The sequence below is a fragment of the Lissotriton vulgaris genome, chromosome 12 (assembly GCF_964263255.1).
Source record: "Lissotriton vulgaris chromosome 12, aLisVul1.2, whole genome shotgun sequence".
NCBI classification, from domain to species: Eukaryota; Metazoa; Chordata; class Amphibia; order Caudata; family Salamandridae; genus Lissotriton; species Lissotriton vulgaris.
In genome coordinates, this window is record NC_141700.1 from 261,702,952 (window position 1) to 261,718,417 (window position 15,466).

General features: G+C 42.4%; 1 protein-coding gene across 1 annotated transcript in view; it reads left to right on the forward strand.

Annotated features, from left to right (window-relative positions):
- The window catches only part of CNGB1 (cyclic nucleotide gated channel subunit beta 1), a 1,326,699-nt gene that overhangs the window by 881,970 nt on the left and 429,263 nt on the right, over positions 1-15,466 (forward strand). Inside the window, exon 26 of the mRNA XM_086945539.1 lies at positions 14,882-15,087. Coding sequence (XP_086801665.1) covers positions 14,882-15,087 — 206 coding nt within the window. The remainder of the gene's footprint in view (positions 1-14,881; positions 15,088-15,466) is intronic.

Genomic DNA, 15,466 nt, shown 5'->3' on the forward strand with positions numbered 1-15,466 from the left:
ATTATGGCAGATATTTTCAGGACTGTAACCATGTGACCTCCTAACTTTATTGAGGTGCTGCCTGTGAATATGCAGGAGATGGTGTTGCTATGTGTACAGATGTGAAGGAGATTGTAGTGCTCTGTGCAAACATTCAGGAGGCGTGGTGAACTGTGTGTGGATTGCAGAAGAAGGTATGATAATATGTGTGGATATATAGAACATGGTTTGACTATATCCAGATTTGCAAAAGACGGTGCTGTACACAGTTATGTGGTAGTGATACATGTATATATGTGTGTGTGTGTATATATTTTTTAGAGGGTGGTTCTTTGTGGAGGTATGTTGTAGATCATGCTAAATGCATATGCTGAGGAGATGATTCTCTGCTAAGCATGGATCCTCGGGCAGAAGATTTACTTTTCAAGAAATGTCCCATGTCTTCCCTTAGATGAAGGTCTTCCTCTATCCTTCCATATCAAAGATGTAATGGTGGCAATAATGTCACTCCCAGCACAAAAAGCTCCCTGCCCTGATTCCCTCCCTGGGGATCTTTTCAGTTCAGAACCTTTGATCTGGGACACATATTTCCAGGTACTGTTTCATTCTATACTTGCAGATGGCCCAATCCCTAGTTTGTTTATGACTGCAGAGATTGTCCAGATTTACAAAAAAGGGCCCAAAGAGGACCCAAGGAACTATAGGTCCATTAGCCTTATCAACACATTGCAGAAACTATTCTGCCGCCTCATATTGGACTGACTGCTTGACTGGGCAAAGGACAACTCTATCTTCTCAATGCTTCAGGCGGGTTTCAGAAACAGGGTCAATATGTTGGATCAAATGCTTCGTTTGTGTGCCCTATATTGGAAAACAGTTTCACTACACAAGGGTCATCTTTATGTGGTCTTTTTTGACCTGAAAACAGCTTTCGTTTCTATCCCCAGGGCCAAGTTGTGGTAAGTTCTGGAAAAGATGGGTGATCCCCATAACATTCTTTCTGTCCTTATCAGGTTGTATGCGCTCATTACTGCCAGAGTTAGGTATGGCTACTGTGGTGAGCTCACAGTCCCTTTTAAGATTGAAACTGGTGTTCAGCAGGGCAGTGGCCTGGCTCTGATATTGTTCACTCTTTATAATAATAATAATAATAATAATAATAAAAACATTTATAGAGCGCCTGGCTGCACAAAACTGTGTGTCCCCGCGCTAACTGCTTACATTTCATAAACTGAGGAGGATGAAACCTGAGGGAGTAAAGACAGCAATTATTTGGGGAATAGAAGAGTTTTCAATTTGGCCCTGAATAGTGTTTCGGAGGGTTCCATCCGAAGAGGAAGTGGAAGGGCGTTCCAATATTTAGTGGCCAAAAAACGGAAGGATTTACCTCCCATTTTGGCTCTCGTAATGCGAGGGAGTTTAAGTTGCATCATTCCTGAAGATCTTAAGTCTCTTAACGGACAATGGATGGTCAGAAGACTTCTAAGGTAGGTGGGGCCTTTATTATGAGCTATACGATGGGCATAGCAGAGGCTTTTGAATCTAATTCTTTCCTTGACAGGAAGCCAATGTAGCTTGGTTAAGGCTGCTTTGGTAGATGTTCTTCTCGAGAGGGCCAACACCATTCGAGCCGCTGCATTTTGAATGCATTGTAGCTGGTGTAGGCCTTTTTGATTGAGACCTATCAGGAGAGCATTTCCGTAGTCCAGGTGGGGAGTTATGAGAGCATGGACTAATGCTTTTCTAGCTTTGATGGGAATAAGGTCGATAATTTTTCGAAGAACCTTTAGTGTGCCGAAGCATATTCCTGTAGTTTTATTAACTTGGGATGTAGTGTAGTTCCTAGTTTCCCACTAGGCCCTGCGCATTGGAATAACATAAACAGTAGTATCGACGTGGAACTGCTTATATTCCAGGCCTCCACTGACTATGCTAAACTTAATTGGGTTGTGTTACCAACTAGCTCAGAGGTCACTGGAAACTTTCTTCTCTGCATAGGAAGTGATCAGCTTCCTTGGCACAGACAAGAAGGGATTCAGCTTTCCAACAACCGTGCAACATGACAACTTTGCTCCTCAGATCAAGAGTCGATCTCTAGGGTCGTGTGAAACAATAGACACAGATTTCACTCAGTCAGTCTAGTGCAGTTTACTTTCACAGTATGTAGAGAATAGAGAGACGGGCGTTTATCAATAAAGGGTTAACATTTATTGAACAGTCTTTCTTCTCGTACAAGAGAAATGTATTGCCACAATTGCAATAACTGTTATTATAAAAAGTACGTACAGTAAGATAAGTATTGCGAAATAGAACTGTAAAAGCATTGATATGGTTTCTTAGCCATACAATGGTTTAAAAGTAATAAAACATATATACAGTCATATATATATTAGGCTAACATACTCAACTGGTGCTTCTAACTAAGCCTACCCCAGTGTGCCTGACCTAAGCCTAACACGTGAGAAGGGGAGTAAGTAAGTAGCTTAAGTTAAGTTGGTTTTGCCAAGGTTTGTTTCAAGAATTCTCGTCTAAGGGTTTAGTCAACACCATACCTCTGAATAGAATGATGGAGGATTGGTATCTCCTTCAGGGGTCTCTCTCGATATCCCAGTCACCCGCGAGGGTAAACCGGAAGCGCCGGGACTGGATTTCTCTGCACGAGAAAGGCAGCGGCTTCTCTCAGCGCGTCGAGGAAGGAGGGGTGACAGCGTCCGCGGGCAGCTGGGCTGGATGTCTTCGCAGAGGACGGCTGCACGGCTCCTCAAGCGTACTGCACCATAGGTCGCGCTGTAGCGGCGATAATGGTAATCAGTAGCTTCACCACCACAGGATAGCAGGCTGCAGCGACAGAGTGCTAGTTGTTACCAACACGGGGTCATGCAGGCAGCTGGCATCAGCAACAGTAGCTCACAGCTAACAGCTCACAGCTTCGCATTGCTTAAGGCAACGTTGGTAATATTTATACCTGACAGGTGCCGGGTTTGACGCAAGTTTGCTGGACATAAGACGTCAATTAAAGATGTCACTAGGAAGTGACAGTTATCAGTTGCTCATTAGAGTTCCATTACTAATCAAAACATAGCAAGCGGGGATTTCCAGGTTTGCTAAGTTTTTATCTTGTTGAAGAACTCGGAGTGTTATCTAGGAATATCAGATAGTGACTGCTGCTCTGTCATTGCACTAATTGGTCGCAAAGGAAGTAGCAGAGAGTCATGCTGGAATGTGGCTCTGTTCGTGTGAGGCCAGAGATGACTTTTCAGAAAATCGCACTTGAACGGTTATGCCAATATAGGGAATAAATGGTTTTATGGCCGAATAGGGGCATAAGGTCACAGTATCGATCAGGAACCTAGATAAGCACGCAACACCCACTCCACGTATACATGTCCATCAAAATTACTAAACTAAGCAATTAGATGTATGTGTAACATTGCCCACCCCAAAATACATAAATGCATTCGAAATAGGCGTACTTGCAATACATGGAATTTAGGTACTGTACGTTTTTTTTTTTTTTTTAAAGCATAGTAATCATTCAAAGAATTATTGCATTTGAAATTAATGAACGATTATGCAAAAGGAATTACACATGAAGTATCTCTGACAGAAGAAATGCGAGATAAATCATCACATAAAAATGCATTGTAATAACATGTGTGCTAGAGGCTGGTGTTATGTTGTTATGTCTCTAGATGTGCTTAGAAATAGAAGTGTGAAGCTTCTGTTCTCTAAGAATAGTTTCTTCGTTAAGCAAAGAATTGTTCGTGCCAAAAAAGGTCAATATTAGAAAAAATTGTCCAATTCAAAGAAAATATATTTCCAAAGCTCCTGGCAGTTTTTGTTGATCAAAACTGAAGGCCGAATTCAGAGTTCATGGGAACGCTGTGTGTCGGAAAGCTTTTCAAAAAGTTATTGTTTCTCTGTGGGTGAGAACATCGTATCAGACAGGCTCGCAAAGAATTGGTCTACAAAATCAGGTGATAGTTCAACCAAATTAGATAGCGCTGTAACTTGGCAGGTGTGAGAATGATTGCTGTCATCGAAGGCAGGACCAGCAATGCTCACAGAACGTTGTACCTGGATGATGTTGCTTTTGTCACTCGCTCCACTGTTACCACTTGGCTGTAGTACAGGAGTCTCCACGAATGCCGTCATCAGGATTGGTAGCCGCTGGGGACAACACAATGCGTGAGCCGTTATTGGACTGAGCAAAGTATCGACGTCCATCGGTACTGCTGATGGAAGTGAAAGACAGATGTCCAACACGCATTCCTCGCCGCAAAGCATACACCGTAGCACAGGTAAAATGCAATTTTGCCATATCGGTCTGAATGAAAGGAACCAGGTCATGTTTAGATCTCTCAGCCTGGCCAATCCGAGGACGTTAGTTATCCTGTCCCTGTAGCGCATTGCTAGGATTGTCTCTTCCATTCCCATGGGAGCTATGTCTGAGCCGAGGCTTGCCATATCGTAGCAGGATGGTCAAAAATAGAATCCCTGCGATGAGTCCCAAAAATAGTGGAATGCCGCCAAAAATGGAGTGCACAAAATTAGGAAAGATTCCCAAAATTGCCTGGAAGGGTGTTAGCAGTCCTGTAAGGACTGTCTTAAATATGCCTGGGATGCTTGTTGCACTAGACATGTTAAGGAGTTGGCTAAACATTTCTACGAAATGCACGGGGCAATTTGTTGATAAAAGGTCATGGACCTCAGTAGCCGTCCTTGCGACTAGAAGATCATACGTCTCTTTAGATGACGTTATAGGCACTGTTGTCTGTAAAAGCACAGATTTCATTTTGCTTAATGTATCAATTCGTATAGAATAGAGATTCAGACGAGGCCAGAGGGGAGTCACTATGTCTGGAGGCCCGCTCGGGAACAATGCTTGCATACAACATTTGACCATGGACGTTACTTGTACTAGATAACTTAGTCCGGGCGCGAGGCCACAGCACCTGTGATCCGTTCTAAGAATGTAACTCCCGTTTGCAAGTTGCATAAAGAAGGGCTCTATCTGAGTTGCAGGTGTGACTAGCTGGTGGCATGAAAGGTTGTTTGAATTTCCATCACATGCTCCGTGTAAATTAATACCCTGACACAAAAGTATACCGCTTAGTGAGTGTTTACAGTTGTCACCACTAAGAAATACATTTTTGTCGCTGTCACTATAGCAAGAATGAGTGTATGGTAATTTCCATTCGGATTTTACATATCCCTTACCTAATTGTTCATACTGGCCAGCAGGTATGTACTCAAGGCATTCATGAAATCGGAAAGTTGTTATCGGAATTGTGATAATTCCGTGTATTATCCATTCAATGACAGGGCTCTCTGACATTGTCAATGGTAATCTCTCGAGTTTCTCGATGCTCAAGATTGTATAGTCTGCTCCTTTCTGTGCCAAACTGATCTGTTTATCAGTAAGGTTAAAAATGGAAAATAATGACGTCGTGTTGATTAAACGCCAAGGCACATAGCCTGAACGAAGATTTTGCAGCGTCCAGCCTAATTCTATAATAGAGCGTAATTGAGACTGGCCATGTTGTAACATTAGCAAATCTCTGTCTATCACATCAAAGGCAGAGGATACAATATTGTCCAAAGAATATATTCTGGAAGACAGAGTCATTAACCCATTGTCTACTACAGAAAGTGATTTTTCCAAATTAATACGATCAATTTCTCGTATTTTTTCAGCAGTTTCAATTTGCTTTACTTTCCAAGCCTCGTTGTAAGCAGCATAGATACTGGTCGCTATGAAACGCTTTTGACGCTGTTTGCGTGGTCCAAGAATGAAATCGCGCAAATCAGCACCATCTTTTAATAAAGACAAGTGTTGCTTAATTTCAGCCAGTGTGGATGTAGTTAGCCATTCTAGGCAGAGTTTCCCTACACTGTATGTTGTTATAATCCCTGGATGTTGTCTCTGGGAGTATCTAGGGTCTAATCTGGTCATTTTTAAACCCTGTGTTTTATTCAGGAATCTATCTTGACAGCTATTTGTGTCTGTAGGCCAGATTAACCACTTTTTCCAATCAGGATGTGTTCTGTTGAAATGTAAAATGTGTGATACGTCTAACTCAATAGCAGCTGTTGCATTTTCAGGTATTGGCTTTGGTATAGACGGTGTTTTCATTTCTTTGTTCTTGGCTAGGCCAAGACAAGATGTTTGGTGTACAGTGTCATTTAAAAATAACATTTGTTCTGGTATCATGCAGGTTCTAAATAGTGCTTCTATGCCTTGTACCTGCCAATCTTTTGTACCCCAAATTGTTTTCGTTTCAATATTATTTTTCCAATAATCAAAACCAAATGTCATCATTTTGTCATAAAATGCTTCTGAATATATCAATTTAGAATTTGTCAGCATTGTTTTCATTCCTGTTTTTTCTAACAGTTTATAATAAAACGTTTCTGCATCACTGGTGTTAAACCCTGAGAAGTATTTGAATTTCTCAAAAAATGCTTTAGAACTGCTTTTAGGTGGTGTAGAACAATGTTCCCATTGATTATACATAAAAACATTTCTAGGCTGTGCAGATTTATGCAAGTAATGATCCCCATAGTGGGTGTAACAGAATAACTGCTCATAACTAGATGAACCTTGTAAATAATCATGATCTGTGAATCTAGCTGACATTACTAAATCAGACATCATGTCATTAATACTGTTAAAGTCCCAATCATCAGAGAATGTACTAGGTGTCACAAAGTCACTTAAGGAAACCTTTAGTTGATGAGGATACTTTAGGATTTCGACCGGACCATAGATCTCATAGTCTGTTTTCTCCCATACTACCCCACCAGGTATTGGAATTGCTGTGACATTTACTGTTGACAGTTCTCTTTTCTTCACGTGGGATGATCTGTGTGGTTTCAAGACTAGGTTGATGTTCTGACTTGCTGTGTCCATTGTAATATATTTTCCTTCAATGAATTTTCCCAAACACAGTACCATGATGAGCCAAAGCAGGAGGAAAAATACACCTAGACCAAACCAGAACTCTAGCCAAGGGGAAATAAGGTAGATTTCCTTCAGTTGATGAAAGAGTTCCGTTGCTTTTTCTTTAAAAGACTTTTTTGTTTCTGGCATCACTTCTGGGTCGTTTAAATCTTCAGAGAAGTTGTCGAAGTTGATGAAATAACCAGAGGCAGTTCTGTCAATTGATGGGATTGTTCTTTCAATCTGTCTCTCGGTAGCACTTTCTGATGCCACATCATTGTAGACTGGTGTTGTTTCTTGACGAACTGTTTCAATCTGTGTTTCAAGAGGCACGAGTTCCATGGCTGTATTGCATAGTCCTTCATTGTGCACTGCAGGCTGATCGAATGTGATGAGTCTTTCAGTTTGAACCTCTTGGATTGTTGCAAGTTTGGGTATTCTGTTGTTTCTTGGGAGTCCACTGGGCCTACTGTTGATTATAGGCCACATGCTTGTGGTTTTACCAGGTCGATGGACACGACTCTGTTCTCCTTTTTACCAGCAAGGGGCGGTAGCACAACTGATCTTGTTCCGGTGACTGCTAAGACAGGTACTGCTTTTCTGTAAGAAGGCCCAAATTCCTTCTTAACCGCGATCTTTTCTCTGACTAGATCCCCAATCTTTGGAATCCAGACAGGCCTTGCTGGGGCTGTTGCGGGTGGTGCCTCGTCAGTGGTACTTGGCTGTTGCTTTAACTTTATGTTGCTTAATGATTTTCTTGTTTCATTCAGTTCCTGTAAAACAGCCAAACGGTCTTTTACTTCAAACTGCTTTGTTTCTTCTTGTACCACTGACATCTGACTATCGAGGTCCTGAACGTTCATTCTAATTCCGAACAATAGTTCGTATGGGCTGAAACCTTTTAGAGAATTTCTTGGCATGTTGTTAAGACTAGTCTGGACACTTATTAAATGTTTGACCCACCCAGCGCCTGAACCTAATACCTTCGCTGTTATAGATTGCTTTATGTCCCGGTTTTTTCTTTCTACCACACTTGTGCGACGGACAAGAATACCACAACCCAATTCCTATGCTAGCCATGGCCTCCTTATAAGCTTGAGAGCTGAAAGCAGGACCCTGGTCAGAATGGAACGTGGTAATTGCGTATGTGCCGATAAAGACTCGCAAATCTTTTATAACCGTTCTAGCGTCAGCCGAGCGCTGGGGCCACATTATTTAAGTGCTTTTCGTCTTAAACGTTGTACACTGGGACGCGCTTCTCTTCTTTGATTGCGCAGATAGACCGCCTTATGCTGTCTAGAAGGGATCCTGAAACTACACTGGCCTGTTCATTACTGCGATCTCTATTGCAGTCTTCACAATTTTGAGCAAAACATTGAATATCTATACTCATTCCTGGCCACCAGTACTCTGATTGTAATTCTTTCAGAGAGGCTTTGATTATTTGGTGTCTCAGACCCAACCCCATGTGTGCTTCCAGTAAGAGGAAGCTCCTCCTGCTCCTGTTTGGAATTACTCTATCCCCCACTCCAGGGATTCGAGCAAAAGGAACGGAGTTTGCATCGATTATGTATGCATAATTGAGTGGATAGTTTACGGGTAGTGCTGCACAGTCGCCTTTTACAGTCGTTTTTACTGCTAGCATGGTTTCCCCGTCTATGTACTTATCTGTACGCTTTTTTGTGGCTACGGAAGCCGGGTTAGTTGCTTCCGTGGTGGCTGTATTAGCCAATGAATTCCCTGCAACGTGAACGCCATCACGTTGAAGACTCTGTGCGTGAATCACGTGAGTCTTTTGTAGTTCTTTACTTAAAAGAGCTACCTCGTTCCAGAGCAATTTATGCTTTATTGTGGCACCTGTGTCATCTTTGTAGTCGTTTTCAATCCAACTCTGCAGTTTATTGTTGTAAGAGTTGACGCAAAAATGAGAATCGCACACTATAAGTGTGGGGAATTCGCGTTCTGCATTTTCGAGCGCCATCTTTAAAGATCTGATTTCAGTTCTTTGAACCGAACAGTACTTTACTGATTCAGTTTTTGTTACTTTCGGTCTGAATTTACCGCACAGCCAACGACCTTTAATGATCGCACATGCTGCATTGTAGGATTTACTCTCTACATTAAAATGCTGTACAAAGCTATCTGTATAGATTATACAGGCGTATTGTGGGAGAGGCAGAATTTCGATTGGCAGAGGATATTCTTCTTCATATTCCAAATCATTCAGTTCTTTGTATTGCGGGGCGAAATAGTATTTCACGTCTTCCGCTCCAAGAGAATCTATGTACTGTATCCATTTCGGATCTAGTGACACTGTAGGCAGGTTTACTGGGCTGAATAGCGCCTCGAAGGCGGATTCCGCTATAAGGATATTAATCCGTTTGCCGTGTGCTAGTTCTCGTTCATTTGCTAATGCGATTTGCACTGCGTTCACAGTTCTTTCTGTGTGACTGAATGTTTTTTCTGCTTGTGTGTACAAGTGAGATTTAATTGAAATCGGTACCTTTTCTCCCTCATTAGAGGTTAGGTACGTGAATCCGCATCTTCCTGGGATGACTCGGATTACAAGATCGATCGTGTTGTCACGTGTATCTAATTTTGTTTTTGCTAACATGTCTGTTTGCAGTGATCTCAAAATTTCTGTGTGTTTTTGAGTCCAATTGATTTGTTTTAAATTAGGTTTTATTAGTTCGTAGAGAGGTTTAACCCTCTCTGCGTAATTTAGAATGTAAGTTCTTCCGAAATTCAGAAAACCTAGTATTGATTGTAAATTCTTCAGCGTTTTTGGAGCTTGGAGTACAGCGCACTTCTCTAAGAAGTTGTCCGCTAGGCTTTTCCCTTCACTTGATAATTCGTACCCTAAAAACAGTACTGTCAGATGGGCAATTCGGGACTTTTTAAAGTTGAATTTGTAACCCTCTGCTGCGAACCCAAGTATTATGGTGTTCACTCTTTTCAAGTGAGTATCCAAGTCGTCGTCTGTGAGATAAATATCATCTACGTAAGACAATGCTTCATCATCATAGATTTGTAGTAACTCTGTTACCCTAGCTGAGAATAGTCCTGGGCTGTTCTTGAACCCCTGTGGGAGTCGACAGAATTTTTTCTGTGACCCAAATGCGGAGAAAGCGGTCAAGTATCTGCTTTCTGGTGCAATGTTTTGACAAAAGAAACCATTAGAAATGTCTAATGTCGTTTTGTATTTTTTCCTAACTATGTTATTCATTAGGGCTGCACTATGCGAGTTTTGTACTGCAAAAGTTTTGCAACATGTATTAAGATGTCTGTAGTCCAAAACTAGACGATATGAATTGTCTGGCTTGGAGACAGGAAACAAAGGATTGTTCATTTGAGAGGTGCATGTTTCAATCACCCCCTGGTACTCAAGTTGATCTAAGATCTCCCTGACTTGTTTTTTAGCTTCTTGCTTTATGGGATACTGCCGTTGGGCAGTTGGTTCACTTTTTAGTTGGATTTTGTGAGGCGGTGAATCCTCATCCCATCCTACATGATTTTTATACAATGCAGGTGCCTGGGCTACTGCCCATTTTCTGGCATATGTATATTTTTTGTGAATCGGTATGTGATTCGAGAAGGCAGGCATAATCACTTCTTCGCCGCGAGGGCACTCCCTGACAAACTCCGGGGGCCAATCTTTTTCAGCTAACAGAATATCATAGCCTTTTGAGAGTTTATCCCAAAACAGACCCTTAATTTTCCTAGTCTTATCACCCTCCATACGCAATGTTATTTCGTATATTTTATGGGGCTCGCTAAGTCTGGCGTCGGCAGTTTCAACCTGAATGTATTCATTCGTGTCCACTGTCTCCAGATGACTCATCAAGATCTTGCGCGCTATACTGATTTCTGCTGCACTGTCCAACATTGTCAATGCCCACTCCCCGTTTTTCAACTGTGTCCTCAGTATTCTCGGCATGGTTGATTACTCTAATACTGGCTACCTTCTTTTTCTGAAATTGAGATTTTTTACTCTGAGCAGGTTCCTTGTCTTTGGACTTGGTGTGCTCTCCTGGGTCTGACCGTCCTCTTCTTTCCGAATTCTGTGGAAGAGATCGAGAGGGACGTGTATCAATACTTTGATATCTATCAGGTTTTTTCAAATTATCCCTATTTCTAAGGTTATATCTTTTCTCAGAGGGCTCCCGCTGGGGAGACTGGCGTTCTCGAGTCGGAGTTCTTTCCCTCCGTCGAGGAGACCTTCCTCTGGACTGGAAAACTTTTTCCTTGGGAGTGGACTGTTTATTTCCATCCCAGCTCTTTTTAGGAGTGTTTGAATTATTTTTAATAAATAATTTTTCAGGATTTTCGAGCAGTTGGGGCTTAACTGGTTTTCCACCCAAGCTGTCTCTACCTAATTCTTCATAGCATTTTTCTATGATTTTTGCAAGCTCAACAGGATCTTTTATATCTGTTTCCCTCAACTTCTGGCGAATCGCCACAGATGCCGCTTCTCCCTTTACGTTGGCTAATAATATAGCCGTGACCTGCTTGAAATCTTTCAGTAATTTCATACCTAGATTTAAAGCGGGCTCTGGACCGAATTCATTTTGAATCTGTTTTAGCACGTCTGGTATTACCGCCATAGACGGAACACCGTGTGTTTTTGTGTAAATGGAAGCAAAGACTGTACCCCAAGTGTCGCAGTCCTCCACGTGTGGTGCGATTCCCATAGGAAGGCAGATGGTCAAGATTCTGTGTTTCTCAATAGGGGTAGTATCAGGAAATACTGCCTCTATTTGAGTGATTTTCTGGGCTAACCAGAAAGGAATTTGTTCCCGTTTTGCGGGTGTTTTACCAAGACATGACTGTATGTTCTGTGGTGTAATTTTATTTGTGTTCCCCTGATGAGGGGTCAGCTGTGGTGTATTAACAGCTGGCTGGACTGTTGCAGTCCGTATTACATATTGGACTAATTGCCTATGTATTTTTATTAATGTGTTTAGCTGTGCTAACAGCTCTTCTCTAGACATTCTTATAATGTCAGGATGTGGTGTGTAGCTGGCTAGAACCGGCCACGTGGCTCCTGGTCTACCTAGTGGACCGAGCCTGGTTATGTGATCATTGTGTTTTAGGGCGCCATTAAACCAGAGCAGGTGCTCTTGAAATTTAAGTGGAATTTCAACCTCCTCGAAAGGGGCGTACTCATCCGGAGGTTCCTCTATTTTGTAATAGTGAAACTCTTGTGTTATAGCGTTTACCGCTGGAAAGTTTATCCATGAATAGAATACCTCTGTCTGCCGATACTCGTGAGCCTCTATCACGAAAATTACTGTACCACCTTGAGGTGGCAGTCCGTTTTCTATAAGTTTTAAAGTTATAGATCTTCTTAACTGGACCGGGATGACAATAGCATCCGGGTCTGTCTGTAGGAGACTCGAGTCCTCCTCTATTAGTATGGAAGCCAGCCTAGCTGCTTCCCTTTCTTCTTCATTGTCTGACATTTAAAAAATGCAGGCTTTTGCAGAGTAGGTCTCCAAGGAGACAAAGATTAGATGCACAATATTTTGGAACACTGTATCCTTCAACGTTGAATAAACCAGAGCTTTACATAGGAATCTCTTCCTACTAAGGTCGGGCGGATTTTAACCTTTCACCCACTCCAGACGTCTATTGGAGTATTTACGGGAGAAAGGGGTGTGAAATATGCACGACTGAGTTACTCTAAAGGTCTTGCGTTAGTTTATCGCCTTACCAAACGTTAGGGCGCCATGTAGTGTAGTTCCTAGTTTCCCACTAGGCCCTGCGCATTGGAATAACATAAACAGTAGTATCGACGTGGAACTGCTTATATTCCAGGCCTCCACTGACTATGCTAAACTTAATTGGGTTGTGTTACCAACTAGCTCAGAGGTCACTGGAAACTTTCTTCTCTGCATAGGAAGTGATCAGCTTCCTTGGCACAGACAAGAAGGGATTCAGCTTTCCAACAACCGTGCAACATGACAACTTTGCTCCTCAGATCAAGAGTCGATCTCTAGGGTCGTGTGAAACAATAGACACAGATTTCACTCAGTCAGTCTAGTGCAGTTTACTTTCACAGTATGTAGAGAATAGAGAGACGGGCGTTTATCAATAAAGGGTTAACATTTATTGAACAGTCTTTCTTCTCGTACAAGAGAAATGTATTGCCACAATTGCAATAACTGTTATTATAAAAAGTACGTACAGTAAGATAAGTATTGCGAAATAGAACTGTAAAAGCATTGATATGGTTTCTTAGCCATACAATGGTTTAAAAGTAATAAAACATATATACAGTCATATATATATTAGGCTAACATACTCAACTGGTGCTTCTAACTAAGCCTACCCCAGTGTGCCTGACCTAAGCCTAACACGTGAGAAGGGGAGTAAGTAAGTAGCTTAAGTTAAGTTGGTTTTGCCAAGGTTTGTTTCAAGAATTCTCGTCTAAGGGTTTAGTCAACACCATACCTCTGAATAGAATGATGGAGGATTGGTATCTCCTTCAGGGGTCTCTCTCGATATCCCAGTCACCCGCGAGGGTAAACCGGAAGCGCCGGGACTGGATTTCTCTGCACGAGAAAGGCAGCGGCTTCTCTCAGCGCGTCGAGGAAGGAGGGGTGACAGCGTCCGCGGGCAGCTGGGCTGGATGTCTTCGCAGAGGACGGCTGCACGGCTCCTCAAGCGTACTGCACCATAGGTCGCGCTGTAGCGGCGATAATGGTAATCAGTAGCTTCACCACCACAGGATAGCAGGCTGCAGCGACAGAGTGCTAGTTGTTACCAACACGGGGTCATGCAGGCAGCTGGCATCAGCAACAGTAGCTCACAGCTAACAGCTCACAGCTTCGCATTGCTTAAGGCAACGTTGGTAATATTTATACCTGACAGGTGCCGGGTTTGACGCAAGTTTGCTGGACATAAGACGTCAATTAAAGATGTCACTAGGAAGTGACAGTTATCAGTTGCTCATTAGAGTTCCATTACTAATCAAAACATAGCAAGCGGGGATTTCCAGGTTTGCTAAGTTTTTATCTTGTTGAAGAACTCGGAGTGTTATCTAGGAATATCAGATAGTGACTGCTGCTCTGTCATTGCACTAATTGGTCGCAAAGGAAGTAGCAGAGAGTCATGCTGGAATGTGGCTCTGTTCGTGTGAGGCCAGAGATGACTTTTCAGAAAATCGCACTTGAACGGTTATGCCAATATAGGGAATAAATGGTTTTATGGCCGAATAGGGGCATAAGGTCACAGTATCGATCAGGAACCTAGATAAGCACGCAACAGGGATTTGCCAGATAAATCCGAGTCTAGCATGATCCCTAGGTTTCTTACCGATTTAACGGGACTGGGTAATTCTCCCAGTTCACTTGGCCACCATGCGTGAGACCATATGGAGGTTTCCTTCCCTACCACCAGTACCTCTGTCTTGTCGCCATTTAAACGGAGACAATTGTTGTCCATCCAGGTGGCTACAGCCGCCATACAGTTGGAAAAGTTGGCGGCATAGTCTTTGCTGTCCGGTGTTAGTTTGAACATTAATTGAGTATCGTCCGCGTAGCTTACAATGCCCACGCCAAAATTCTCTACAACGTGTGCCAGGGGTTCCATATAGATGTTGAATAAAGTAGGGCTCAAACTGGAGCCCTGTGGAACCCCATGGTTTACGCTGCGAGGAGATGACTTAAAGGGTGGGCAATACAGCTGGAACGATCTATCAGTAAGTCTTTATATTAACGACTTAGTACACACACTTGGTTTCTTGGAAACGATGCACCCAAACTTGGCCCCCATATAAAATGTGATGCTACTTTTCGCAGATGACATGCTTTTAATCTCTAAAATCATGCTTGGTCTGCAGGCACTAGTTCTCGCTTTTTTTTCTGTAGTGATCATGGTCTTGAACTAAACATCAATAAAACGAAATGTATGGCTTTTAATCCATATAAATATGTTAGAGCATGTATTTGGGTGCAGGGCATTGCTTTAGAAAAAGTGCAAGAGTTTGTGTATTTGGGGGTTTGCCTGAATCACAAAATGAGTGGGTCCTCTCATATCAAGAGATGTTCTCTAAAACTCCAACAAGATGCTGGTGCCGTAGTCAAACTGCGCAAACGTGGCCAAGCTTATTCTCTAGAACCAGTGGTGGAGATCGACAACATCAAAGCGAAAAGTTCAGCCATGTATGGTGTAGAATTATGGAGACATGTTAAAAAGAATGCTCTTGTTAAAACCTAAAAAAAGTTAGTGAGGAGCATTCTCAACATTCCTCAGAGTGCTCCTCACCTCCCCCAACTGCTGGATCTGGGAATTGTTCCTATAAACCAAGTTTAGACTGGTTTAGACTGTGGCACAAAGGAGAACTAGGATCCTATAGAACTGTGGTTAAGGCTCTCCTCATATCTCCTGGTTGTGAGAGGTTTACTTGGTTTTATTATATTAAAGCCACATTTTACAAGATAGGCTTGCCTCTGCTCTGGTAAACCCCTGCCACGGCAAAACAAGTCCCTCACTCCCTGGTCAAAGAATGACTGAAAGAGTTTTTGTGGTTGAGGGATCTGA